Genomic DNA, 27046 nt, shown 5'->3' with positions numbered 1-27046 from the left:
ATTTTCACTCAATGACATCAAACTTTTCCTTGTGAAATTTGCCATCTAGTGGTACAGATATCTTCACGGAAGTGTTTATTTTGTGAACAAAATTTATAATTTCAAGAGGATTATGGCCGGCATTACTCATTGGGTATTCTAAACTTATAATTGATGAATTCTAAGCTCGTATGTATAAATTATAGGGTGAACAATAATTTTATTTGTGATTCATTTATTGGACAGTAACTTTAGTGGACAATAATTCATATTTTGGACGATAAATCAGCCTACAGGCATTCACAGGTCTGTAGGCTAAATTTATGATATAATTAATCATTATACTCAGCCCTAGGCATAATTTACAAATATTGTTTATTTCCTTATTCTTTATTTAATGAACACTATGAGTGACCTAGTAAATAAGGCGGGTGAACTTAGGCAATGAGGTTTTTATAATAATAAATTTACTTTATTTGAAGCATTTTCTGATAATATGTTGCGTGTTTTTATACACCTTTATTTCTTGAACAAACACTTCTTAGGATTTTCAAAACAACATTTTTACTACATAAACCTGTAAAAAACAAAAAATATTTTTCTGAAATGTTATGCTCTACAACATAGACAATGTCTCAAACATTTAATAAGCATAAAGAAAATGTCCAAAAAAAGTTAGAAGGTGAATATGTTGTAAAAACACATTTCACTATTTACCAAAAAAATTTAATGTGGAATTTTTGTTGTGTTTATATAAAAATCATTTTTAAAGGAAAAATTTGCATATTTTGAGTAATAAAAGATTATTTATACTTTCTATAAGGCTTTATCTTACTTTAGGATATTTCTTTACTCTTTTTTATTTAAACAAAAAAAAAAAAAACTAAATTGAAATTAAAAATTAATCCAACTGCATATTAATGTTCCTGTTATCATACTGAAAAAGAAAATATGTAATAGGTATACTTTACTTCAATAATAAACATTATACACAGGCTAGGTTTGAATGAAGGTATGCACAACTAACACAATAGTGCCTGCCATTATAGAAATTTCAACTGTCAGAGCCAGGGTTTAAAAATTGAACTATAGTATGATTTAAAATACCGATGAAGTAATAAGGTTCAACATTTTGGTTTCTATAGTTTACATAATTATAAATACAGATGATTGTGGTGGTGTACACGTGTTACAATGCAGTCACGAAAATCATATTAATATGTTTATTTTTTAATTTTTTAAACTTGTGAATTGGAACACAAATACTAAAAGAAAGGGTAGGCTTTAATAAGCAGTATTCGGTTGTTTTTATCGAATGTAAAGATTCTTTCTATCAAATTAATAATTCGATACTACAATCTATTTAAACTTAAATAATTTAGCCATATGACTTCAACATATTGATAAATTATAATGCCTAGCGTAAACAATAAATAACAAGTAATATATATTTTTGGAGATTTCAAAAATGGTGTATAAGACAAGTTCTTGGCGAGCAGTCACAAAAGTTGAGGAGTGGAATACCCGCAGACTGTCTAGCAGAATATCTTTGTAATTGTTTTTACTACAGAGAAGTGCACCTGTCGGGTAAGAATCCTTTCCTCCATTTCATAAAAGCGATTACTCACATCTATCGGGGCAAGTTTTAGGTATTGTAAAGTATATCTATGGTCCATATCTATGTAAAGTATCTGTGGTCCAGGTTAAAATTGGTTTTGTTATTTTCAATACTATTGTTATGTTTTATTATAATGTGTTCATGTTGTTAATGTACAATAATTAACAATGTGTAATAATAATGCTTTGAATGAATTATATAACATATTATAAATGTGTCACTGCACCACCCTTCAATAATCATTTGGCACTCAAAGCGATGATAGGAAGACTATGCTAGGGGGAGGATTTGAGATTTATTACATATGTACTGTAATACATGACTTTTTTTGGTCTCCTTTATACCATAAGCTGTTTGATATTTTTTGCTTGGATTTGAGTTGAAATAAATTTTTGATGAATTATGCTAGATATTAGGCCTACACAATTTTAATAGATCAAAAAATAAGTGAAATGTAGTATTTAGACTTTGAAAAGATTATCTAGAAAATACATATTATATAAACTGCATTAATTAGTGAACTAATAAATTTACAATGTCATGCAAAGATTTGAAGCTAGTCAGGGGTGATTGTAAACATACATTTGTATCACAGAAATATGCAAATAACAAGTAAATATCAGGGGTGACATTCTAGGCAATTGAAGCTAGATGCATTTAGTTAAGTATATATATAATATAAAGAATAAATATACTAATTTTGTCACTGTAAACTTACTTTTCACCTACTGACATTATAGATAGGTTATGGTCCACCACAGTCAATTGCAGTTACAAAAAGAACGGTAGAGGAACGAAATCCAAGAAGAACTCTATGGAATTAAATGAACTCCAACAAAGAGAAGTAATTATTAATGTGTATCCATAAAGCAACATAGGACTTTTTTTAATTGATGGTAAACTACGAATGTTTTAAAAATGTATCTAAGGATTAAATTAGTATGTAATTTCCTTTAAATAGTGCCGGGTAGAGTACGATAAGTGGACTCGTTTTTTTTATACCAATATTGAGAAACGATATTATTTAATGGTAAATTGGAATATAACCAACTGATACTGATTTTTTGAATAATAATGTCTCTTCAACTTTTTTGTGAATGATCTTGAGGTGGTGAGTGTGAACGCCCTGCAATTTGCTCACGACCTGAATATATTTACAGCGATAGCATCGCCTGGTGACTTTCTGAAGATTCAAGAAAGTTTATCTTCTATTGAAGAATGGTGTACTCGAAAACAATATGCCTGTAAATCCAAGCAAATACTCTGCCGTTACCTTCCATAGAATCAAATCTCCGCCTTTTCATCCGTATTGCATGGCTAACACTCTTTTTCCAAGATCTAACAGCATAAAGGACTTCGATTTGACAAGGATCTGGAGTTTTTCCCTTTACATAGATCATGTCTGCAACCAAGCAAACCGAATGCTTGGATTCATCTCTAGATTTTCTAGAGGCATACACAGTCCGGCTGCTCTTCGCTCTCTGTACTGCTCCCTTGTAAGACCCATCGCAGAATACGCAAGTCCAGTGTGGTTCCCGTACACTATCAGCTCCCAGATGAGATTAGAGGCTTTACAGCGCCGATTCATTCGGCTGGTTGGGGTCCGACTTGGATATGGCTACCTGGATGTTCCCGTTGACGACATCGCTAGAGTTCTCCACCTACCATCTCTCGCCCGGCGACGTGAAGTGGCTGATGTTGTGCTTCTTTGGAAGATTGTTAATGGCCAGGTGCAGTGCCCCCAGATCTCCTTGCCGAGATTGACTTGAGTTCCATCCGATAACACTAGATCTCGAGAACTTCTTGATCGCAGGCATCACTCCATCAACTTCGATTACAATAGTCCTTTGGCAAGATTTGCTCGATTGAGTAATCAAATTTTATGTGAATGCGATATTTTCTGGGACAGTATCCGTTGTATCCGTCACCATGCTTTGACTGTGTTTTCCTTTTAGTGCATCAATTTATAGTAGACCTATTAAGTTAATTCTACCTAATTTGCACAGTATTTTATTTAAATATTTCATATCCGTTCCTTGGTTATAATGCATGGTTATGTTTCTGTTATGTTTTATGTTATGTTACGGTTTAGATGTTTATTTTTGTTAATCACTTATATTTTTATATGCAAGTTAAAATTTGTTGTCCTAGTTGGGTTGCATTGTTGTTACCATAAAATCTTTTATATCTATATACTGTAGTAACTTAATAGCAACTGCAAGTCTTCTTCAAACTTGCAAATTTGTATCATTTATAAGTTAACGTATTTATTAACTAATATTGATATAAGTATTGTCGTTTTGCTAACTTTTATTATGCATGTACGTATTGTAATAATGGCTGCTGCCGTTGGAAATAAATAAATAAATAACTTGCATCAATATTAAACACTTTTTTTACATAATAAACGTATTGTTTATATATAATAATAGACAGTCGAAAGCTCGTGGAGGACTGTAAAAAGAAGTTTAATAAATGGCACATCAGCCGACCTGCTTGCAGATAATCTTAATGAGTATTTTTACAGAAAAGAAGTACGGTTTCCTAGAGAAGACGTTTCAACAACTTTTCGAAAGCTATTGCTATCCAGAAGAAAAACATACAAATAATTAAGCACATTTCGTGTTTTCCGTTATAAATTTTTGTTATCTTGTTATCATTTCATTATTATTTATGAGTTTATATATTTCCAGTTCTAATTATTTCATTGATCGTTGTATCTCATTTATGAGATTGTCACTACGTGTATTATATTAATAATTCTAATGTCAAATGTAATTGTTATTATGACTAAAGATATGTTGATATGATTCATAGACGCGTATTCAGTATATGAGTATTAAGGTATTGATAATTATACTAATTGATATAAAAACCGGGTCGCTTGTCGGACTCTATCCGTGGTGTCTTTTCTGTGACTATTGTAGAAAATTAATTCCACAATTTGATCGTTGTAACAGAATTTTAATATGTGAATTCGGCGCCCGGTGCCCTGAGGTAGACTAGATTGATTACTCTCAGAATTAAAAAAAACCTACTTTGTAATGCATTTTCATTTAATTATAGTCATGACAAGACCAGTGTAATAACAACACCCTAAAGAGACTATTATAAAACAATATTCTAATAAAATAGAACAGCATTAAATTGTATCACTAAATTTGTTTTGATGGGACAAGAAAGAATATTCAAATTTAAAATATTTTGACGTGACAACGTCTTAAATTAGGTTTGCGGCTCGGATTCACTCATGAAAAAGTGTAAACGCCCGGTAACGTTACGATGCCCGTCCAGTGGGTCCGCCGCACGGGATTAAAGCAGATAACTGTGGGTCCGCCGCACGGGATTAAAGCAGATAACTATGTTTATTCGTGAAAATGTGGAGTGCTTTAGATTCGTCATTTACAACAACTACAACAATAAAGGTAAATAATTGTACACTGATATTTCATTATCGTAAACTATGATTGATTGATTAATTGTTAGATTGACACAAAAGTTGAGAAACTGAGTTTATAGGTTATATGTCATACTATTGACAAATGTTGATAGTGTTAAGTAAATTATTAGTTTTAAATCACTCTGCAATCAATCGTAATTCAGTCGATTGAGAAGAAACAGCGCGTATTGCTAGTCAAACATTTAAAATAACAAATTATAACCTCTAACCTGTCATAACAGTGCGACCAAACAAACGAACTAAACCGACCAATCACCACGCGCGGAGTTAGAATTTAACTGTGTTTAGCAAGAATTTCAAATTCCAATTTTAGTAAATGTTTTATTCAATTTTACCATTTACAATAACAAATTTTTAATTAATTTCAAAATATGTACAATGTTTTAGTAAACAAAATATATTTCTATAGTTAAAATTTGTGCAATTCTTATTTTCATTCAATTCCTTGTTCCTATTGTGCAATTTAATAATATTCATATCAATAAATATTCTACCGAGAAAAAGACGTTGTCACGTAAAATCTTCGCCCGTAAAACCGACTTTACAGGCAACCATAATTTTTTTTATTTACAGTTTCATCAAGGAATTGCAATGGCGTCATATAATAATAAACTTAAAGCTAGGTACAATAGTTTGTCTGAACCTAATAGATACTGAAGCTATTACATCAAATGATGTAAAACTAGTAGTATACATGAGTATTTTCATTGTAAAATTGGTAAAAGTGTTGTTTAGAATAAAAAAATGTAAAATTGTTGTTATGTAAAAAGTATTAAATAAAAATATTATAAAACTCTTAAAGTTATTGATGTAGTTCAAGTTCGAGGAATTTCTTCAAGGAGTAAGCTGGCAGCTGGTGGATTAGCCACTTATGTAGTTTTTTCAGTTATATTCCCTTTAGTGACTTCAGTAATTGTGGTAGGCCATTGTGGAGTTTCCGGTCGATGTAAGATGGTTTTCTAGTGTACTGGGTAGTGTGGTGTGCTGGCAGAATGAAGTCGCTTCCTCGACTGGTGTTGTAGGTGTGGGTACTTGTAACTTTAGATCTGTCTCGTTCACCATCAGGATTACTGCTTGAATGTAGAGGTTTACGACAGTCAAAATCCAAAGCGATCTGAAAGCTTCCCTGGAACTGTATTTTAAGATACTGTTCTCATAAGATAGAACAGTAGTAGAACACAGAAGAAACTATAATAGCGACTGAATGATTTGCAATTTAGCAGCCTCATGCAGTAGTGTTCTGAGTCGGTACAATTCCCTCAATCTACGTAGAGTCCTCTGACAAGCATACCTGTACGTCACGCAATCAGAAAATGTCATTGTTTAGTAACACACTAAGGGATTTCACTAAACTAACATAATGAAGAGTACAACACAATAAAGCAACATAATTTTGGAGATGGTCTCGAGAATCGATTTGGAAGTCGTGAATAGAGGGACAAGGCCGACCTTCCCAAGCACTCTCGGTGAGTCAATACTAGATATTACGCTGGTATCGGCCGATTTGTTCCCTTTAGTAGCGGAATGGCGAGTGATGGACGTCTGTCTACACTGCTAGTGACCACTAGTCCATCGCTTTCAATCTTATCGATACTTGGCTGCCGCTGCGAGCGAATACCCGAAAACACTCTTGGCTGGAATCTGGCTAAGCTGGGACAGGGGAAAACTCGTCGAGCAACTAGATCGTAGTATCGAGGCTGGTGATCCGGGGTTTCGTGAGTCCACGGCAACAGTTGAGGTTGAGGCTTATATCGACTCTTCCATGAAACTGATAGAACAACGCTTGCGATTCGTCAATGCCTCGGAAACGACCCTACCGTGGCCGTCGCCAAGCCTTCTGGTAGAGGGACGAAATCGGCGAGCTCAGGAGAACTGCACGGATGTGCAGACGTAGAGCGCAGCGAGCTCGAAACCGGCCTGAAGCTATAACTAGGTCGGCAGAGCATAAGGCTGCTAAGAAAACTCTGAGAGCAGCAATCCGTCTGAGCAAGGCGCGATGCTGGCGTGAGCTCTGCCAGGAGGTGGACTCGGACCCCTGGGGAAGAGGATACAGACTTGTGAGGGCTCGGAGGAATGGGGGCTAACAGCACGGAAATGCCCGCTGGAATGATTTCGGCGATCGTGGAAGCTCTCTTTCCAAGTCACCAAGTTAGGCGGGAGGAGAGATTAGGGAGGCCGGTTCCAGACGTTCCCATTTTTACGGTGCAGGAGCTTGTAGTGGCGGTGTCTACCATGCGCAACAAGAAGGCTCCAGGACCTGATGGCATTCCAGCTGAGGTTTTGAAGGTTGTGGTGGCGAGTTATCCGCTCTTGTTGCTGAATATGTTTAATGCATGTTTGGTAGCGGGTGTGTTCCCATCGCGCTGGAAGGTTGCGCTGATTAGCAAAGGCAAAGGTGACCCGAACTCCCCGTCGGCATACAGGCCACTTTGTACGCTTGACACCGCGTGGAAGCTCTATGAAAGGTTGCTGAAACCCAGATTGCAGTCGTCCATCGAAGCCGCCGGAGATCTCTCTCCCCGGCAGCACGACTTTCGAAAGCAACACTCAACTCTGAACGCCATTACAGAGGTGATCAGTGCCGTCCAGCAAGCCGAAACAGCTTATCACCAGGCTCGGCCGATTGTGCTGTTGGTCACCCTTGACGTAAAGAACGCGTTTTAAACTCTGCTCGGTGGGAGGACATGCTAGAGGCGTTGCAGCGGGACTTCAGCGTGCCCGACTATCTCCTGGTCGTTGTGCAGGACTACCTGAAGAAACCATCGACTGTTGTATAAAACCAAATACGGAAGGAGAACGAAAGAGGTCACTGCCGGTGCGGCTCAAGGGGTCTATTCTCGGCCCAGACCTATGGAATGTTTCATTACGATGGTTTGCTTCGCCTCGAGATGCCCCACGACGTCTTCCTCGTGGGCTATGCTGATGACGTAGCTGTAGTCATCACGGCGAGGACTCCAGACTTGGCATAGTTACGCCTTAATCAGGTAATGATTCGGGTCAATGCCTGGATGACGAGCCACGGACTTGAGCTGGCGGTCGCCAAGACCGAAATCGTTATACTCACTCGACGGAGAATCACCACTCTGATCTCTATGAATGTGGGGGGGTGTCGAAGTTCGGACAAGGACTGCGGCGAAGTACCTGGGTGTGTTACTTGACTGCCGTCTTCGGTATTGGGAGCACATTCAGGCGGTGTGTGACAAAGCCTCTAAGGTGGTTATGTATCTCGGCAGGCTGATGGCTAACGTAGGAAGCCCTATGTCAAGTAAGAGACGCCTCCTCATGTCTACTGTAAACTCAAACCCTTCTGTATGGCGCAGAGGTTTGGGCGGGTGTCATGAGGATAAGGCGATACAGTCAAAGGCTGATATCGGTACAGAGGAAGAGCGGCACTTAGGGTCGCCCGCGCCTATCGCACCGTTTCCGGTTTCGGCCATGGTGGTCGTGGCTGGGGTGATTCCTATTGATCTGCTGGCCATCGAGAGACAGGCCGTCTTCTGGGAGGCTGCCGAGCGGGGTAGAGAGGATGCCTTGGCTGCTGCCAGGGTGGAGACTCTGCAGGTTTGGCAGCGGAGGTGGACGGAAGGATCGGACGGTCGCTAGACCTTCCGTCTCATTCGAGAGCTTCAACCCTAGATAGATCGTGGCCACGGGGAGATAGATTTCTAGCTGTGACAGTTCCTGACGGGGCACGGTTTACTTTAGGAAGTACCTCTACAGGATGGGAAAAGTCAGGTCGCCTCGGTGTGCTTACTGCCCAGAGGAAGATGATGTTGCTCATCACACCTTCTTCGCTTGCGGGCGCTTCACCGAGGCCAGGTGAACGCTCGCCACCACAGTTGGCGATGTTTCGGCAGACACACCATTGTGGAGCTGATGCTGCAGAGTGAGGACGCCTGGAATGCAGTCACCACTCATGTACATGCGATCATTCATCAGAAACGTGAAGACGGATGCCTGGCTGACCCCTAGCTTCCGAAACAAGTAGTTTTTGTCCCGGATGGGACCTAAGACAGAACACACGGACCAGGTAAGATGTCATCCGAAAGGGTTCCGGCCTGGGTCCCTCCGTGGCCCGTAGGGGATTTAGTGCGTAGTCCGTAAGGGAGTCCCACACTCCGTGCGCCAATGCATTCCCCCTACGTTAAAAAAAACAAAAAAAACAATAAAGCACTGTTGTTCCGTGTCTATAACAGAACCTAAAAATTACTTTAGTTTAGTCTAGACAGCATCATTTATAATAACTTCTCTTTCTCATTTCGACATCTACCAAAACTGAATACTCACGGGTGTCTCCAAAAATGTTATGCAGTTGGTGAGTTTTTTTGGAGGCACGTGTGGAGTTTATATAAATAATTGTAGAAAATAGATGTTATTATTCAGTCTTAATTTAGGTTTTAATTCTTTTCTGAGTATCTGACCCTTTTTGCAGACTGATGTTCAGTACTTGTTATGTATTAAACATTATCTTTGTAATTATGTACTGTCTCTATTATGACTGTCTATTTTACTTTATTGATCAATTGCAATTTTTATTGTTTATTCTTAAAACTAGCGTGGTCGACGATTAGCTTACCTTATGAGCAAGTATTTATCAATTTCATGAACAGATTATAATCTTATATAATGTTAGTATCGACACCAACGCCAGTGGTGAACTAGCGGCTGAATGTAGTTCATTGCACTGCTGCATTTTCATTCGGTCAGTCTTTTAATCTTCGTTGTCGTCTCTAGCTGTCAAAGTCATTTTTGTTAGTTGTTTTTGTGAAATGTTTATGGATTTGGAATATATTTTTTTATTTTTAAAATATGGATATTGTAACTACTAGTCTGGAAGCGTTAATTCGTAAGTTCTAACAGACAATCTTTACACGTATGTCTAGTTTTAGGTTATTGTAGGCTATTTAGTTCCAAATGTCAGCTGGTGAGAGATACTGGTAAAGGACATAGTATTGCCTGTATTACAGCCGCATTATAAAAATACCCATTTTAATTGAAATGAGGAATTTTTAATACTATTACTTTAGTCATAAAAATTAAAATCTAAGACATTAATATTTTGTTAGAGTATAAAATTTAAATTCATTACTAAGCTAGGCCATTTTTGTATAGGACAATATGGATAATTCTGTCATGTATAAGGAGAAACTAATAAATAATTTTATGTATCAAATATTTAGTGAGATTTCATTCTAGTTAGGGCTTTGATATAAAAGTCATAATGCCACTGTTGTACACACAAACCACTTAGCCAAAGTAGCTAAGTGTATTGTAGCTTATTTGCCCAGTCGATCACTTTTGAGGTCTGAAAAGCAGTGTGCTTTAATTGATGTGTATTGCAACCATGAAAATACAGAATTTATGTGATTCGATGGTCCAAGTCATGTCAAATTAACTGATTAGTATTCTTTAACCTTCATAGTTTGTGTTATAAGGCTTTCATTGGGGGAGATTTTAATAAGCGGCCTACACTTGTTATTCGATTGTTATTATCAAACTACTCGATATCCAAATTCAATGTTATGTATTAAAATATTATGAAACAAGAATTCTAATACATCAACAACAGGAATAATACATTCCAATTTTTGGCAATTATGAGGTTTAGGGTCGACGTGGCAAATCACGAATTTAAACATTATCAACGTATTCTGCTCATCCTCCAGAATAAAAGTATATATGTTTTTAGGGGGTACAAATGACAAATAACATGGTTTAGGGGGTATATTCATAAATAGTTAAGTTTTTAATGTAACTGCTCTGTACATGAATAGCGTCAATATCTATAAAAATCTGAAACTAAAACTAATACTAAAACTTATATTAAAACTAACACAAGCAGTTTTCTGCTTAATGTTTGATAATAATTCTCCAATTGAGTATAGAGCTTTATTTGTGAAATATTTCTTTAGTTCTGTTTTACTTCAATAGATTGATCCAGTTGGAAGAAAATACATTGCGCGTAAGAAATAAGTAATACCGTACATGTTGTAAGTTGAACGGAATACTTAATTGAGTGAGCTAATTTCAAAGTACTTACTTACTCTTACTTACTCCTGTGACCACTCGAAACCCAGATGGTTTTTGACCTCGCCAACAATGTCTCTCCAACTTTTCTTTATCATTTTATCTTCTCCCTTACGGGCAACATGGCCCATCCATCTCATTCTTTTACTCCTGATCAGTGCAATCACATCGGGATCTTGGTATATTTCTCTTAATTCTCTGTTCTTCCTGATCCGCCATATGTCTCCTTCTTGACTGGTCCAAAAATTCTTCTTAGTATTTTGTTTTCAAAGTAACTTTTTTTGGGATTTCTTTGTGAGTGCCCATACTTCTGACCCGTACATCAACCTCATTAATAGTTTGCTTTTGAGAAGTTCAAAACTTCTCAAAACTAATTTCAAAGTAGGTGTTTGATCGAACTCAGAGCTATGATAGAACAGGAAGTTCAACACCTAGTTTGAATTTATTTCCCATACTGAAACACATGTAGAAATAATGTGAGAAATAAAACTGACCACTTCATCTATTAGCGTGGCCAGTTGTAACAATAACTGTGAATGTAACAAGACATATCGAGTCTATCATTAGTTATAACATCGTTTTACTGTTACTGTAACATAGGTGAAAAGCATGTTTTTTAATTGAATATTAAATATTATAAATAACTAAATAAACATCATGTTTTTAAATATTCATATAACTATTTATTATAAGAACAAATATATATTTATATACTAAAATGTTGAGATATCCCACATCTTGCTGGAAAAAGAAAGTCAAGCGACTTTTTCGTAGTAATCTTAATTATTTATTATTATTATTAGTTATAAATATTTTTTTTTAATGAGGTATTGCGTTTTCTCTATTTCCACTTCTAATAAAGAAGAATTTTAAGACCTTGGTAAAATATTTAACTGCTGGTACAATGGAAAAAATTGTTTTTTTTTTATTTTTAAAGTTATCTGCAAAAATAATGTTGAGTGTGTCTTAACTTAGATTATGATAATTTATAGGTTCCTCCCCAGCATAGCAAGGTGTACTGCAATCTTAAATTAACTAGTGTAAAATAAAGTGTTCTTATTAGTAATATATTACAAAAGTTAGAAAAAAATAGAATTTTCTAATTTGTGATCTTAATTTTCCATGTAGGTTTAATACAACTAAAGGTACACATATAAATTCCATTGGTGGATCAGAAAAGTAAATTTTAGCTTTGGAATTAACAACTTCACAAATCAGTTCTGAAAATATTGCTTCTATTGGCTTAAAAAATATTCTTAGATTTCAGATTAACAGAACATTACTACATTTTAGCATCCTCAACAAGAAAAAAATCAGGGTTAGTACTTTCTGGTTCGTTACAGATATGTGAAATTTATTGTTTCACTGAAATAAATAAATCATTATTGTTAAATACATTATCAACCACAGATACGTTGTCAACCAAGATAACATTGAACCACCAAACCACTAATGTGGTAAATTAAAATTAAGATTTTGTTGTGTGGTACCATGTTCTGGAAAATGATCTTCACCTAGGTAATCACATAATTTTGATGTTAAATTTAATTGTCGGTGTATACATATCAAATGCCCACCTTAATTAAAATCCATTGATAATCTTTTTGCTGATTTTGATAAGGTGTTTTCAATTGCATTCTCGCCATTTTTATCTTTGAACACATATTTTAGTTAATATATTGTTGACCAGTGAGCTGTCACTGTGTAGAACTTTTGTTTCATCGCCCATTTTCATGTCAGTATAACATTTTTTTGGTACTTTGGGATTATACCGACCACACTAGTATGAAGAACACAAAAATAGAAATTTATAGAAACAAACATGATAGAACGAAAAAACAACTCTTCAATTACAAAATTACAAACTTACAAGCATTTCCAGGTATTGTGATCGTTATTGTTGTCGCTGTTATCTTATCTTTCTCGAGAATCCTGATTACGGCAGACCGCGCGGCATCACGTGATTTGCACGGTACATAATTGCCTTTTCCATTACAATTCAATTTATATTTCTGATTAGCCCCTCTAGAATTTGATATTTTACTGATAGGTACTATCTCGAGGGATGTTTTTCTTTCGTCGACATCAGCGCGGGGCAGCACCGAAGGTGCTGCCAAAGCCCGCGCTGATGGCCGGAGGCACTCGCATTTTGGGTGGCGGAATGTGATCAAGAATAAAAAACAAGTTTTTAGTGTTTTTTTAATAAAGAGTTTAGTTTGGTAAATGTTTGTTTTTGTTGAATTTTTGTGTTTGGAGAAATGTAGAGGTAAAACACGGAAGTACAACAAAGCGATGCACCAGCTGAACGGGCGGCGAGACTCTGCAATCACGTTATCTACTAGACGCTCGACTTTGACCTCTGTCTGAGGATGGGGAGGGGTTTGCGATAAGACAATTCCTGTTTTATATTGACGAAATATTGTTCTACGCTAATCTAGTAATCAGTAGAAACGAAATGTGAAATAACGATTCATGTCTGGGTGTGGTCGGTATAATCCCAAAGTACCCATTTTTTATTGAACATAAACATTTTCTCGTACAAACTAGTTGTAGTAGTTTGTTGGTACTTTGGTCATAGTTTTGTTTTGGTAGTGAAAACGTTTATTCTGGTGTTCATTTTTTTCAACATTTATATTACTCTACTAAAACAGAATCGTCTTAGCTTCAAGTGAGTGGGGTTATCAAGTTTTATCTAATATATTATATATAAACTATCTAGTATAATATATTATAAACTAAACTTACATGGATTAATACAATACAATGCAAATATAATTTAATCGTTTTTTTCTTCTTCTCTTTGTACGATTTATACAAGCAGAGAATAATATTTCATCTTTCATCAGTAAAATTAACATAAACACCGCACAGTAATGTGCGTCCACCACAGTTAATTTGTATAAATTCATCTATTATACCAGTTTGCTGTAAACTGTTTGCAGAGCGAGCCACATGCAGCCAGAACCAGTCGCCGGACACTGCGGCCATTGATGCATTCTGCGGCCTGGTGAGCAAGGAGCCGGACTGCGCTCAAACAGCTACTCGGTTCATCACTGCCAAGGTCCACTCTCTCCAAGAATGGGAAGCCCTCCAGGCGTTGCATGTGAGTAGGCACTTGTCAACCCATAAGTATACTAATTCTAAATAGCACTAGTTCTGTTAGGATCATCTGTTCATTCCTTTCAATTTCTTTTATTGTCAAACAGTATATTTTTAGAAACATGCAGAAAGTCCTGTAGTTAACTTCACTTTGCTTGCTCTATAAGACTCCTTAATTAATTCTTGCCTTAGAAATTAGTTAGTTCAGGATAATGGACCATTTAAAATCAGATAAAAATACATACCAGCAATGAAAATGATATTTAAAATGGAGACTTTGTACAGCTATTATGAAAATAAGGTGCAGAGATTTGTTTTCTGGCGAGATTCTTGAGGAAGGATTTTTTTTAGCATTAATCTCTGTCATGTCTCCTTGAGAGAAGGCCAGCTCTGTACCAGCCTCTCCAGTCAACGCAGGCTGGAGGTGGTTCTTATGTCAAGGCTAGAAAATTACTTTAACACTTAGGGAGCCCCACCAATTCCTACTTAAAATTATTGTGTATGTTTTATCTTCAACCTTAGACGATATGACCATATAACACCCTTCATCAATCAGTTACATTTGCTAAAATTGAATCTACTCCGTCAGTTCCACATTCTCAGCATGTTACATTCTATTTTGAATAACAATTATTCCCCTTCTTATTTGTCTTAACGCTTTTCTTTCTGAAACAAAAAGTTGGAATACTCGACGTGGAGCCTATTTGTTGTCTATTCCTGTTCATAGTTCTTCTATTTACTGTAAAATCATTCACAGTGTCTGCTTGTCGACTCTGGAATAATTTCCTGGATCATATCAGAGGTATTCGTAGTTGGGTGCAGTTTCGGAGGGTCTGTTTCGGACCTCATCGGGATGACGATATCGTGGCATAGGATATGGGACAATGGCTTTGTATAAATGGGTGAATGTATGCTAATTTCCTTGTAATTTTTATTTTATTTATAATTTCATGAAGAATCTTTTCATTTTATTATTTTATATAAATATAGATTATAATTTTTGAATGTAAAACAGTAATGTAGACTATACTGTAACTCTTGTTTTACACTAATAGTATTATTTATAAATTTATAGTTAGGTGTAAGAGAGGACTTAATAGTCCTAACCTCACCAATTGAATATGTTTTTCTTTGTGTTCAACAAAGGACATTTATCATTGCATTTTAACCATGATCCCTCATGTTAAAGTATGCATAATTTACAAAACAAACTAATATACCTAATACAAGCTGATGCTTAGCAAGAAGTAATGGAATTACAAGAATAAACTATGAATAAGAAACATAATACATTATCCAAGCTTGTTTACAATAAATAAGATTGTAATGAATGTTGAAATTGTGAACAAGCAATAGATTATATGATGAAATATTCGTCATCTGATAAATTGAAAGGACGAAAAGATTTGTATGGAAGCCACCAGATTCCTTAACTTCACAAAAGTTTAGTTACACAAAAGTGTACTCAAACAATAGTAGAATAAAATATTTACAGTATAGTAATGATATTTTTATATCATACTTGATATTATAAATGTGAAAGTCTTGGTATGTGGATGTCTTTCCCTCCATCAAACGAAGCAGACAGGGGTGTCCTTTTAGGAAATTATTCTAATGATTCATAATTTCTAGGTTTTTGGTTCAAGTTACATGGAAAAACTTTCTAACACAATTAAAATCTAGAAATATTTGGGTCCTGGTGTGGAGATCGATCTTTAGTTACAAAATGTTTAGCAAGACATTTTTGGTGGAAAATGGCTCTTCACGGGGAATTTAGGATTTTTATTGTTTTAGCAATTAATTGTTTTGATATGGTTTGAACCGGAACGGGCAGGTGATAGACATGAAACTGACTGCATTATCCTAAGAATTACAAATATTTTAAAACTAAAAGTTTATTTTAAATATACAATAATAGACTTTTTAACACTTTTTTATATATTTTATTTGTACATTTCGAATTCAATGAATTCCGAATGTACATTGTACAAATATCTATAAAAAAAGTGTTAAAAGGTTTATTATTGTGTATTTATATCAAACATTTTTTGAGGCTACATATCTAATTTGGATCAAGCACACCAAGTTTATTTTAATTTTAATTTTAAAAGGGAGATTGTGTCTCTCATGCAAAAATTAATAATACAATTTTGTTAATACTTAAAAACTGAAATAGTATTTATGTTAAATATGACTATTTTCATTTCGGAATTATTATAAGGCTTCTTAATGTTATGTCATAGTTTCTTGAAAGGACTAGTTTTTTTTTTTTTTTTGTGAGGGAAAAAGACGGTTTGTCCCTGCACTTAGTCCTAAAAGGACCTTTGTGCCTCCCTTACTTAAATTTGTGTCCTCGAAGTTCGAGGCTTTTGCAGAAGCCAATCAGATTTGAGGGCTCCTGTTCTCTGATGTCCTTGGGGCTGAGGAGATATGCTCCCAGGAATTTTTTCTGAGCTTCTAAGAAGGACTAGTTACTATATAACAACACCGAACTTTACATAGAAATTCAAACTGACTCGTGGGTATTCATGTGGCACTGTTTCGCTATCTAACATACTACACTGAGCTTTACTCCTTCATTTCAACACCAGACATGTACCGACTTTAGGACAGCGGGGACAGTAGCAGGATGCGTCCTCCGCAGTCAGTGTGTTAAACGATCAGACTATTTTAACATACATAACTTTAACTTTGGTCGTACTAGCAACATACGACCAAAGGTTGTAACTTATGTGAGGTTAAGTGGTAGAGAGGACTTTATAGTCCTAACTTCGCCTCTAATAAAGTCATTTTTCATTTAATTTCATTTCATATTTGTGGTAACCTAACCTAACTTATCCACCACAGCATACCATATAATACCAAAGTATCTAATAATATTGTGTTCATTTGTAAAACATCTCTTTTATTGTCATATTGGCATAACACGTGAAAAAAGCTTAGAGATTTTTCGTACTGAAATGCTTGAGAGATCTGGAAATGTTTTCTTACGAGAAGTCTCTGGTCCTGCCACCAGGTGTTGGACGCTTGTATGAAGCGATGTGGCAGCAGTTTCCACGCAGAGGTCGGCAAGTTTCGTTTTCTCAACGAATTGATCAAGCTTGTGTCGCCCAAGTATAATGGCGCCCACACGCCTGAACCTGTCAAGCGACGTGTGCTGGAGCTCATGCAGTCCTGGACCATCTACTACCCACGGGAGTTCAAGATCAAGGAGGCGTACGAGATGCTTAAGAAGCAAGGAGTCGTGAAGGTAAGTTTTATGTATCTGTTTGAAGCAGGATAACTTACAATGATCAAGATTTGTTCAAGTTCTTTTGTAGTAACTGGTCGGTAAAATTCAATCCAGTAAGATCCAAAACATGAAAACGTGAACAAATTCTATACTTACTACTTCCCATAAAGAATACTATGTAATTGGCTATAAAATGAACGTAAGTAATGTAAAACATATAAAATCAATCTTATTAGGTACTTTAATAAAATATACTTCAATAATATGAATAAATTATATATGTATATTATAAGTACTTTAAAATAAAGTGTTATTATAAATATGTTTATTTTATATGAAATTATATTCTTTATTAACTTATAAGAATTAAATACTAAAGCGTTTTGAAGTGTGAATTTGTATTGTAATAGTAAGACCTCAAAGCTACATACTATGTGTGTAGTGATACATTATTTAATTGCAGTGTACATGAAGCATTTTTGTATAAGGATTATGTTGAATATGCACAGGAGGAGATGATGATGATGGAGGCCCACAAGAGCTTGGACCAGAACATCGTACCTCCACCACCACGACATCAGGACATCTTCCAGGACACAGAGAACTCACAAGTCCATAACTACGAGATGCTAGTGTAACAAGAGATAACATCATTAATTACTGTTGTATATGAAGTGTTTGTTTTATAAATACAGGAGGAGATGATGGTGATGGAGGCCCACAAGAGCTTGGACCAGAACATCGTACCTCCACCACCACGACATCAGGACTCTATCTTCCAGGACACAGAGAAGTCTCGGCTGCTGCAGAAAACTGCTCCAGAGCAAGAACCCAGATGACCTGCAAGCCGCCAACAGACTCATCAAGACCATGGTGAAGGAGGTAGGCTTCGATTCAACGAGGATCTTACATACAGATTCTACTACAATTAATTTATATTCAATTTTACAAAATAATTTAATAAGGTATTCATGAGCACATTGTACAACCAATAATCTTTTTAATAAGTAAACTTATTTTAAAATTTATCTGTATTCAATTAAGATTTATAACTATGAGAAAAAATAGGTTATAACACAAACACATTATAATTAAGCAATATATAGATTTTTAACATTTTAAAAAAAACTATTATTAACCCTCTAAATGCTAATCATCTCGATCAGAAGGGTTGGAGTGCCATTCTCAGTGATACTGTCTCGATCTGGACAGTTAAAACATCTGTTTTACTAATTCCATTGTCATTTTGTTAATTCTTTGCGATCAAGATATATTTTATATAGTAATAACTCAGAAATAAATTCTCTATCTTATATAGTATTACCTGGAAATAAATTCTCTAATGAAATATCACATAATTGATAAATTTTATCAATTGTATATTGATAACTGTAAACTCTAAATCGGCTGTATTTACGTCAGTATCTGTCGTCAGTCCTTCTTTTATATAATGGCATTTATTATTTTTACTCCTTGAAATACAAGTCAACTGTTATGTATGTCTGTAATAACAAATAAATAAGGAATATTGGTACATAATTAAAATTTTTATTTAGTGGGTATATAATGTATAGAAGTGCTAGTACAAATTTTTTTTAAAAGATGGCCAATACACAGATTTTAAATAAAGGTAAATTATTTTATATATTATAATCTTTTCCTTAATTTCCTGAACATATTATGTATAGTAGAAAGGCCCTAGTTTAGAAATAAATAGTAAAGAAAAGAATCTGAAAGTATACATATGGTAGCAATAATGGCTTAGCACTGGGAAATATTTAATCAGGAATTGGAGGGTTAATCCCCGAATAATGGATGACTATTGTACTCCCGAGGTCTAAAGTACGAGAAAGCTCTCTTTGGGACGGTTGTACCATTTCATCCTGTCGTGTATTGTCTGTCTCTAACAGTCGGTCATGTTAATAGCTTGCATTTCAAGTAGTGATAGCCCTAAGTGTTTATAGTTCAAACCAAGTGTTGCTTTGTTCCCTTCAAAAGTACAGGAGAATTTGTTTTGCAGGACGAAAGGAGAGTGGAGATGAAGAGCAGACAGCTGAGCGAGCTAGAGGCGGCCCACAACAACGCTCGGCTGCTGAGCGAGATGCTGGAGTCGTACAGTCAGGAGACGAGCTCTGCTCAGGACCTGGAGCTCATTAAGGAGCTGCAAGCGAGCTGCTTACGGTTCCGACCCAATGTGCAAAAACTGCTGTCCGAGGTTCATAGTGATGAGAGGCTCTTCAGTGAGTTACATTGTATTGGCTGAGCATTAGCAAAGCTTAAAAACACTCTTGGGGATAGAAAAGTTTCATTTCTGTCTGTTCGCACAATATATTGAAAACTAAGTTATGAAATTAATTTTTATTAATAGACTTGACATTTTGCATAAAGCTTTATTTATATATATATATATATATAATTTATTTCAATAAACATTGAATCGCAAAAAGTACTTGCTCCGCCGGGACTCGAACCCCGGATCTCTCACTTGCCGGGTGAATGTGCTACCATTACACCACAGAGCGCTCACTTTTTACGATTCAATTATTTTGTATTTGGCCGTTTCTTTCACATATGTGTTTAAATAACCAAACTAACATATGATCGGAAGACCAAATACGTGTCAAATGACTTCTATTTACATTCATTAAATTTTGTATAAATGGCAATAGCCGAATTTAATTTATTTCAATAAACATTGAATCGCAAAAAGTACTTGCTCCGCCGGGACTCGAACCCGGATCTCTCACTTGCCGGGATTCCACCATGTTTGCAAAACAAACACATGCTGTTCTGTTGTTAATTTCCTATTCATACTTTCTCAGATATCGACAATAAACAAACATAACCTCAAACTGCTAGTGTTTGACTTAGTCAAGTTCACAAACTACTACGCTAGGAAAAACAAAGTCTAACGATTGTGACAACTGACTTATGGCCCACCCTGTATATATATATTAGTAGCACTGAGTTTGACGATGGTGCATGTCCACTCCATTGGATTTGGCTGAGCATTAGCAAATAATTTACTTTGGTGTTACAGTTAATCATGATGTCAGTGAGAAAACAACGGAATAATAAATTTGTGAACAAGCTGAGTACAATCAAATGAGATTTTAATGAAACATATGACAATTAACAACATGCAGTTCATACAGTTAATAAAAAACATAATAGCGTGAAAGTCAACATTAAAAGTACAATATACAAGATTTGATGTCAACGCACTCTTGCGTTGTAGTTCTTCTCACTACCTCATTGGAACTTTATTATTATTTTAAACACTACTATGAAACCTATCTCAATGAACAAACCTCTGAATTTATCATGTGGAAAGATATCTTTGTAAATTTATCTTGGTACTTAAATTTTGCATTAAACTTAATTTTTACTAGATAAGACGGATTTATATGGTGGTGAATGTTTAACCATGGAATTTGTCTGCCCAGTGGGAATGTAAAAAAATTCGGTGTCTTTATCAAACTAGCGGGTCTGCCGCAGTCAACGTTAAAATCTTTATATCCGTAGGGGAAGAAGTAATAGTTTTATAATAAAACAAAATAAAATGATGTACCAATTTTTGGAAAAATAAAAACAAATATAAGTCATTCACCAATGGCATAACATGAATTCCAATCGCTGAGCCTATGCAGTTTGTTTCACAAAATATTATTAACACTGACTTACAAAATGTATTTACACTATTTACAAATTTTTATTAACACTGTTTTATATATTTACAATAACGATAGGCTTATAAAAAAAAAAATTGGATAGCCCCAATTGCAAATACGTTTGGGCAAACACACTGAATCGCAGCTCTCACAAAGAGAACAGGACAGTTCTTGATCTTTTTCTATCACTCCTGTCACATTTGGTCCTTTTATTTGAACAAACACAATTTTTTACCTTGTTTCCAGGTACTTTAATCGACAAAGAAAAACATCCTGTCCTAGCTAGATCAGTAAAAGACTTTTAAATATGATTTATTTTGATTATTAAATTACCAATAAACTACAAAAATACTATAAAAAATTAAATATATATTCCTTGAGCTGTATGTACTTTACTGTATTTTAAAACATGGGATTCGTAGACATTAAATTGTCCGCCTGTATGGTTCGCGTAGTATTCAGTGAAGGAAACAGGATTTTTCCGGGACATTTGCTATCGTTCAGTGAGCAAGAAATCAGTAACATTACGTTTCGAAATCTGCAATCTGATCTCTTCTTCAGGTAAAGAAACTAAACCTAATACATAATTACAAACTAGGTTAAAATAAACAAATCTTACCAAAGCGTTGTGGCACGCCTAAGTCAGGAATCACAACCTACATGTTGTGTGTCAACTTCACTAACTCTATAAACATGCACTTAATAAAAAACTATACAAAACATTAATTCTTGTTTCACCTGAACGATAGCAAATGTCCGGAAAAAATCCTGTTTCCTTCACAATCCTTCCATCGTCAAAAATAACCTTCAAACAAAGAAAAGAGTATTCAAGTGGACATTATATTGTCAGCTCGGGTTAAAAGGGTTAAGAAAAAGATATTAAAAAGCTCATTTCCATTAAATATATTTTTTTAAATTTATATAAATATAAATTCCCTAAGTCATACATAATTTAGTACAAACATGTCTCTCCCTGAACTATAACTCTTGTATACACTGTAAAAGTTTCACATTTGTATCTTCAGCCATTTCTATTTGGTCCTGATGTGGCCTGAGTTTTTAAAAAAAGTCTTATTTTTTGTATTCAGGGCTGTTGTTTTAAAAGTATGAATTTAATGTAACAAAACATTTTCCAAACCCAAAATCGATTACATACCATACTGACACAAACCTGAAGTAAAGAGAAGTAAATTGTTCCTGTTTCAAAAAGTTACCATAATCTAACTTGCAGACACTGATTGCATGTGTTTTCTTGGTATTTTTTGGGAGGAATTTTCATCTCCCCGATCCATATACTGCAGTTTGGTCTCGCAGTTCACATACAAACCAAATATTCATATTACAATTTGACCAAATAACGAATCACTAAGTTCGTCGTAAGATTAAAAAAAATCAGTGGTGCAGTCTTTTGCTGATGGATTTTAAGATTTTTAGGATCCTCTTTGCACAAAATTTGTGGTAGCCTATTTGACATGATTTCACAAAACAAACTTCATGAAAATTGAATGAACTTCAGTAATTAATATACCTTGAAATTGGATATTTAATTAATAATAGCTCGTTAGTTAAGATAACTCTCAGGCAATTCTAAGAATGAATTTCAAGTTTGTACTTTAGGTTTTTGATCTGTAAGCTGTAAACGTAATGACAATTTTGTGTGACTCCCAGATGAGGTGTTGGCAGCAAACGATGAGCTAGGGGAGGTTCTGGAGAAGTATGGAGTAGTGATAGTGCAAGGTCCTGCCGGCCTCCGCGGTGGGGGGCAACCTGCTGGGACCTGAGCTCTCCCCGCCACTGAGAGTCTGCCCCCGCCACCCACCACTCCGGCCCCCGCCTCCGTGTCCCTGCTGTGTGAGCAGCTCACTGACATCAGTATGTACCATTTTTATTATTTTATATGAATTGTGCAGTTGGAATAGTGTTTTGTCTCACATAATGATGGTGGAATCGTAATACAATATCATTTCATCAATGGTTTTAACCCTACAACCCATGGGCATGTTTGTCTCAACCACTAAGTTCTAATTGGCGTATTCGCAAAGGCTTTTTCTGAAGAAAAAGAAACATTTGCAACACATTACACCTGTATTATATATAATTATTTTCAGTAAATTACAAAGAATAATATGAGCCAGTGAGAGGAAAAGTGGTACAAGTCACTTTTTTATAGTTTTGAGATTCTGAAGGGTTTACTAAAAGGAGTACTATAAATCTATTCATCATAATAACTTTTTACTCTATGACAAAAATTGGTTACTCATATCCTGATTTATCATTTCATATATCAAAATATGTACTTAATGAATGCAATCGATTAGTAACAATTTGCAGTTTTTTTCAAAAATTGACTTGTACCACTTTTCCAAAACATATTTCGGGTAAATAATTCTTTGACAATGTAAGAAACTGAAAGAACTCATTTATTTTGCCATTAGTTAGCTACAAAAACATTGAAACAATGATAAGTTAGCCTATCCTTTAGTCCTTTTCATCATCGGATTCTGATTCACTGCAAACGATCGATGATGGGGGGTGTCGTCAATTCCTTCAGGCTGATTTCCAACTGTCAGGTCTGTGTAGAAACTATGGTGGATGGAAGGAATGAAGGCTAGGAGATCCATGATGTCCTTCTTCTTCGCTGCTGTAACCGGACGAGGTGACGAGTACAGAGCTTCAGTTGTGATACTTGCGAGGGATACCATTCGCCTTCCTTTTTTTGCTGGGGTGATGTCAAGACAATCAAAGGGAATGTCATCATTCAGTGTCTCCTTGTAAAAGATCTTGAAGGGTTGGTCCCTAACATACCTCAACCATTGGATACTAAACCAAGATACTTTGTGTTTATCTACATTGGTTTTTCTTCTAGTAATTGATCTTTCGAGCGCCTGAGTGGAATTAAAGTCTTCTCGGTTCATGATTTTAACCACAAAGGGCTTCTTCTTCTTTGACTTTGTTATGGTATCGTACCAATCACGAGGAGAGTACATTGTTTTTCCTTTAGAATACTTTTCTATAATGCCAAAATCTGCGTCATTAGGCAGAAATGAGTGTCCCGCTGACCATAAATTTATGATCTACTGTCTGAATTTTACAATTCTCTTGTTGAATAAACTGCATCATGGTGAGAGCAAGCTTGATGTTGCGGTTTTGCCCGCCACAGCTATCGCTGAACATTATTACATGACTAACATCATTGGAAACATTGTGACTTAAGTGCTCTGTAATACAAGAAGCAACCTCTTGAGATCCTCGGGAACCTTCAACTTCATTCCAAACATACATGAAAGCTGAACTATCTGCTAGCTGATGACAGCCCAGATTGTACACATACATGTTTCTTTTGTAGTATGCAATTGAACATGTCAAATTTGGAAAAGCTAACGCCTTCTGAAGATCAAACGTAAATGAATAAACGTTGGAATTGTTCTTGGATTCTTCTTTCGCTGCGTCTAGTTTCTCCCTTGCAAGGGTCTGCTTTTCTCAAATGTATTTCCTTCATACGTTCAATATTTCTCTTTTCTTCTTCATCTTCAGCTATGGCTAGTTTCATTTTGAACGTGTCACATTTCACACACGTATCCTTCTGAGGCTGATGAAAGTGCAAATTGAATTCAAAATTGAACACTTTTCTGTACATTGACTCTGATAGAGGTTGTTTGTTCAAAGTATAGCAATGATTCTTGTACAGATTGTACATCTCTCTAATGTTAAGAGATTCTGGTAAATACTTGCGGTTCGGATTGTGACTTCTTGTATAATGTGATTCATACGAGGGAAATGAAGAAATATGATCTCTGAGTATTTTCAGTCTACCTTCATCGGTTTTGTTAACAGAAACCTGCTTCCCCCTTAAATCGCTACCCGGCTCTTTTCCATCTGTAACCTTTTTGAGGGCTCTAGAAGCTCTTCCGTTTGAGATTTGAAATGTACCTAAAAATACTGCTTGCACACTTTAACGTTTTTGGTAGGTAATTGTAAGTGGTACCTTACTGTTCGATTTTTTTATTCCTCTAGAGCCATCTCTTATTCGATGAGTAATCGGTGTTGACTGCTGGCAAAGTCCACAAATATAAGCATTTTGTGCTTGAAAAACTGGCCATATCGTAAAACTTCTGGAATAAAATCTTCCTTTCTTCTTCGGCTACCAATTCATTGCATTTATTTCTGCAAGAAGGCTGACATGGTTCATTTACGAATATTTTTTGCGCCACCTTTTTGCCTTTTTTGCTGTGAAATACTCCTTCCCATAAGCACGTTTCATTTTCCGCTCTGTTTTTTTGTTAATATTCCTTTTACGTTTTCTTGTTTTGGCATCAGCAACAACTGGCGATATTGTGTTCTGTAACAAAACAAATTCTTTGTAGGCCAACAATAGTATTTCAACTAAAAGAAACCAAATATGTTAGTTTTCGAGCTATTATAGGTGGTTTGTCACGTACTTTATCTCATAGCTTTGGAATAGCTACACACTTTGGGATAACAGTTTTTCTAAAGATAAGATTTTTAAATAGGCTACTCAAATAACCAATACAATGTTTAAAATTTGTGAGGCCTTTCGCCAGGTAGGCTGAAATCTACGGACAACTCAAAATGTAAAACATTGTATTGGCTATTTGAGTATTTTAAACCTTATCTTTTTATTATTACCAATACTACAGCACAATCTGCAATATAACAGTTTTTATGTTGATTAATGTATAAGAAGAGATAATAAAAAATAATTATGAAATATCCGCACCTGAATTTTCACTGACAGAAGAGATGTTCTGTGGTATCGCTGCGCCTGCGTTTTCATGATCTAAAAAAATAAAACTCAAATTAGGATATTGGCAGTATAATTGGATGGTAATTATATCCTAATATTGTATGGCCTATAGGCATCTGCCCAAAATCATGGGCCTATCTCATATGCAGAGATAGGCATAGGCATGGCCTATCTCTGCTTGTGTAAACAACAGCCCACTAACTTAGTGATAGGCCCAAGCTAAGGTTAATTTTCTAACTTTGCTACAATTGGAATTCTCAATCCACTATAAATAATCTCTTTAAAGTACATATATTACAGGCCAAGTAATATTCAAAATACAATAAGTAGTCCTATTGCCTATTGAGGGTTATAAAAAGTGAGGTTAGAGATAGATTAGAATGCATAGTCTACCTGTACTTTCAGCATCAGATGGAATGTATTCTGATCCTGAATCCAATAGAATTGAAGGAGTTGAATCTTCAGATTCACTTTCCATACTGGTTTCGTTAAATAAACTATTTGAGCAAAAATTCAAAACTATCACTGTGTTAAGTCTGCAGAGGAAGCAAAAGCACATAACAAGACACACCACATGGAAAAGTGAAGTAAGTCAAGCACCTTCATGGAAAAGTGGTATAAGTCAGACTTGTACCACTTTTGCTTTCAGTATTTCACCTATTCCGTTGGCCAATGATTATTCACTGCCATCTAAATCAGAAAAAAACAGGATTTGACTTAGATCACTTTTGCATGTGATAGAATGACTTACAAACAATATGTTACACAAATAATCTCAAATTAAAAAAAAAATTGACTTAGACCACTTTTCCTCTCACCGGCTCATATGTAAAAGTAAAACTTACCAAAACCTGTTATGTATATCCTTTAGTCAAAAGTTTGCAAAAATCCAAAATTTTAAAAATATTTTTATATTCCACCACATAAAGGTGGGAGTCAATGAAGAAAACACCAGTTGCCAATTATAAAATGCTCATAATACTCCAAATGTAATGTGGATTTAGAATGTATACATTTACTTTACTAAAAAACCTATAGCAAAAAAAAATGTTACAATTAATACTATAAATAAATGAGAAGTTTCAGGCAGTGAAAAATACTAATGATATCAACACAAATTTCTGTGGAAAATAAAATGATATTTCTACATATAGATGTAAAACTACAGTTTTTATTGAACACAACAATATATATC

At 35.3% G+C, this 27046-nt stretch overlaps 2 protein-coding genes across 2 annotated transcripts; both read left to right on the top strand.

The window, feature by feature from the left end:
• The first annotated feature begins 3018 nt into the window (after positions 1-3018).
• Positions 3019-3366, top strand: LOC124374201. The gene has a single exon (XM_046832460.1). It carries the CDS (start codon positions 3019-3021, stop codon positions 3364-3366), a length of 348 nt encoding a protein of 115 aa, XP_046688416.1.
• Positions 3367-9759: 6393 nt separating this feature from the next.
• On the top strand, positions 9760-22867 carry LOC124374200 (ADP-ribosylation factor-binding protein GGA3-like). The gene is given in 7 exon segments (XM_046832459.1): positions 9760-9903; positions 14027-14187; positions 17200-17433; positions 18111-18224; positions 18226-18297; positions 19436-19655; positions 22755-22867. Coding segments are annotated over 7 exon segments (951 nt in total). The 5' UTR covers positions 9760-9866.
• The last annotated feature ends 4179 nt before the right edge of the window (positions 22868-27046 follow it).

This window comes from Homalodisca vitripennis, unplaced genomic scaffold, assembly GCF_021130785.1.
Source record: "Homalodisca vitripennis isolate AUS2020 unplaced genomic scaffold, UT_GWSS_2.1 ScUCBcl_7490;HRSCAF=15204, whole genome shotgun sequence".
Lineage (NCBI taxonomy): Eukaryota > Metazoa > Arthropoda > Insecta > Hemiptera > Cicadellidae > Homalodisca > Homalodisca vitripennis.
Note: the sequence above shows the minus strand (reverse complement) of the source record. Positions and strands in the feature narration are given on the sequence as shown.

Coding starts and splice junctions, on each gene's coding strand:
- LOC124374201 (XM_046832460.1), top strand. CDS start 3,019: ATGCTTGGATTCATCTCTAGATTTTCTAGAGGCATACACAGTCCGGCT.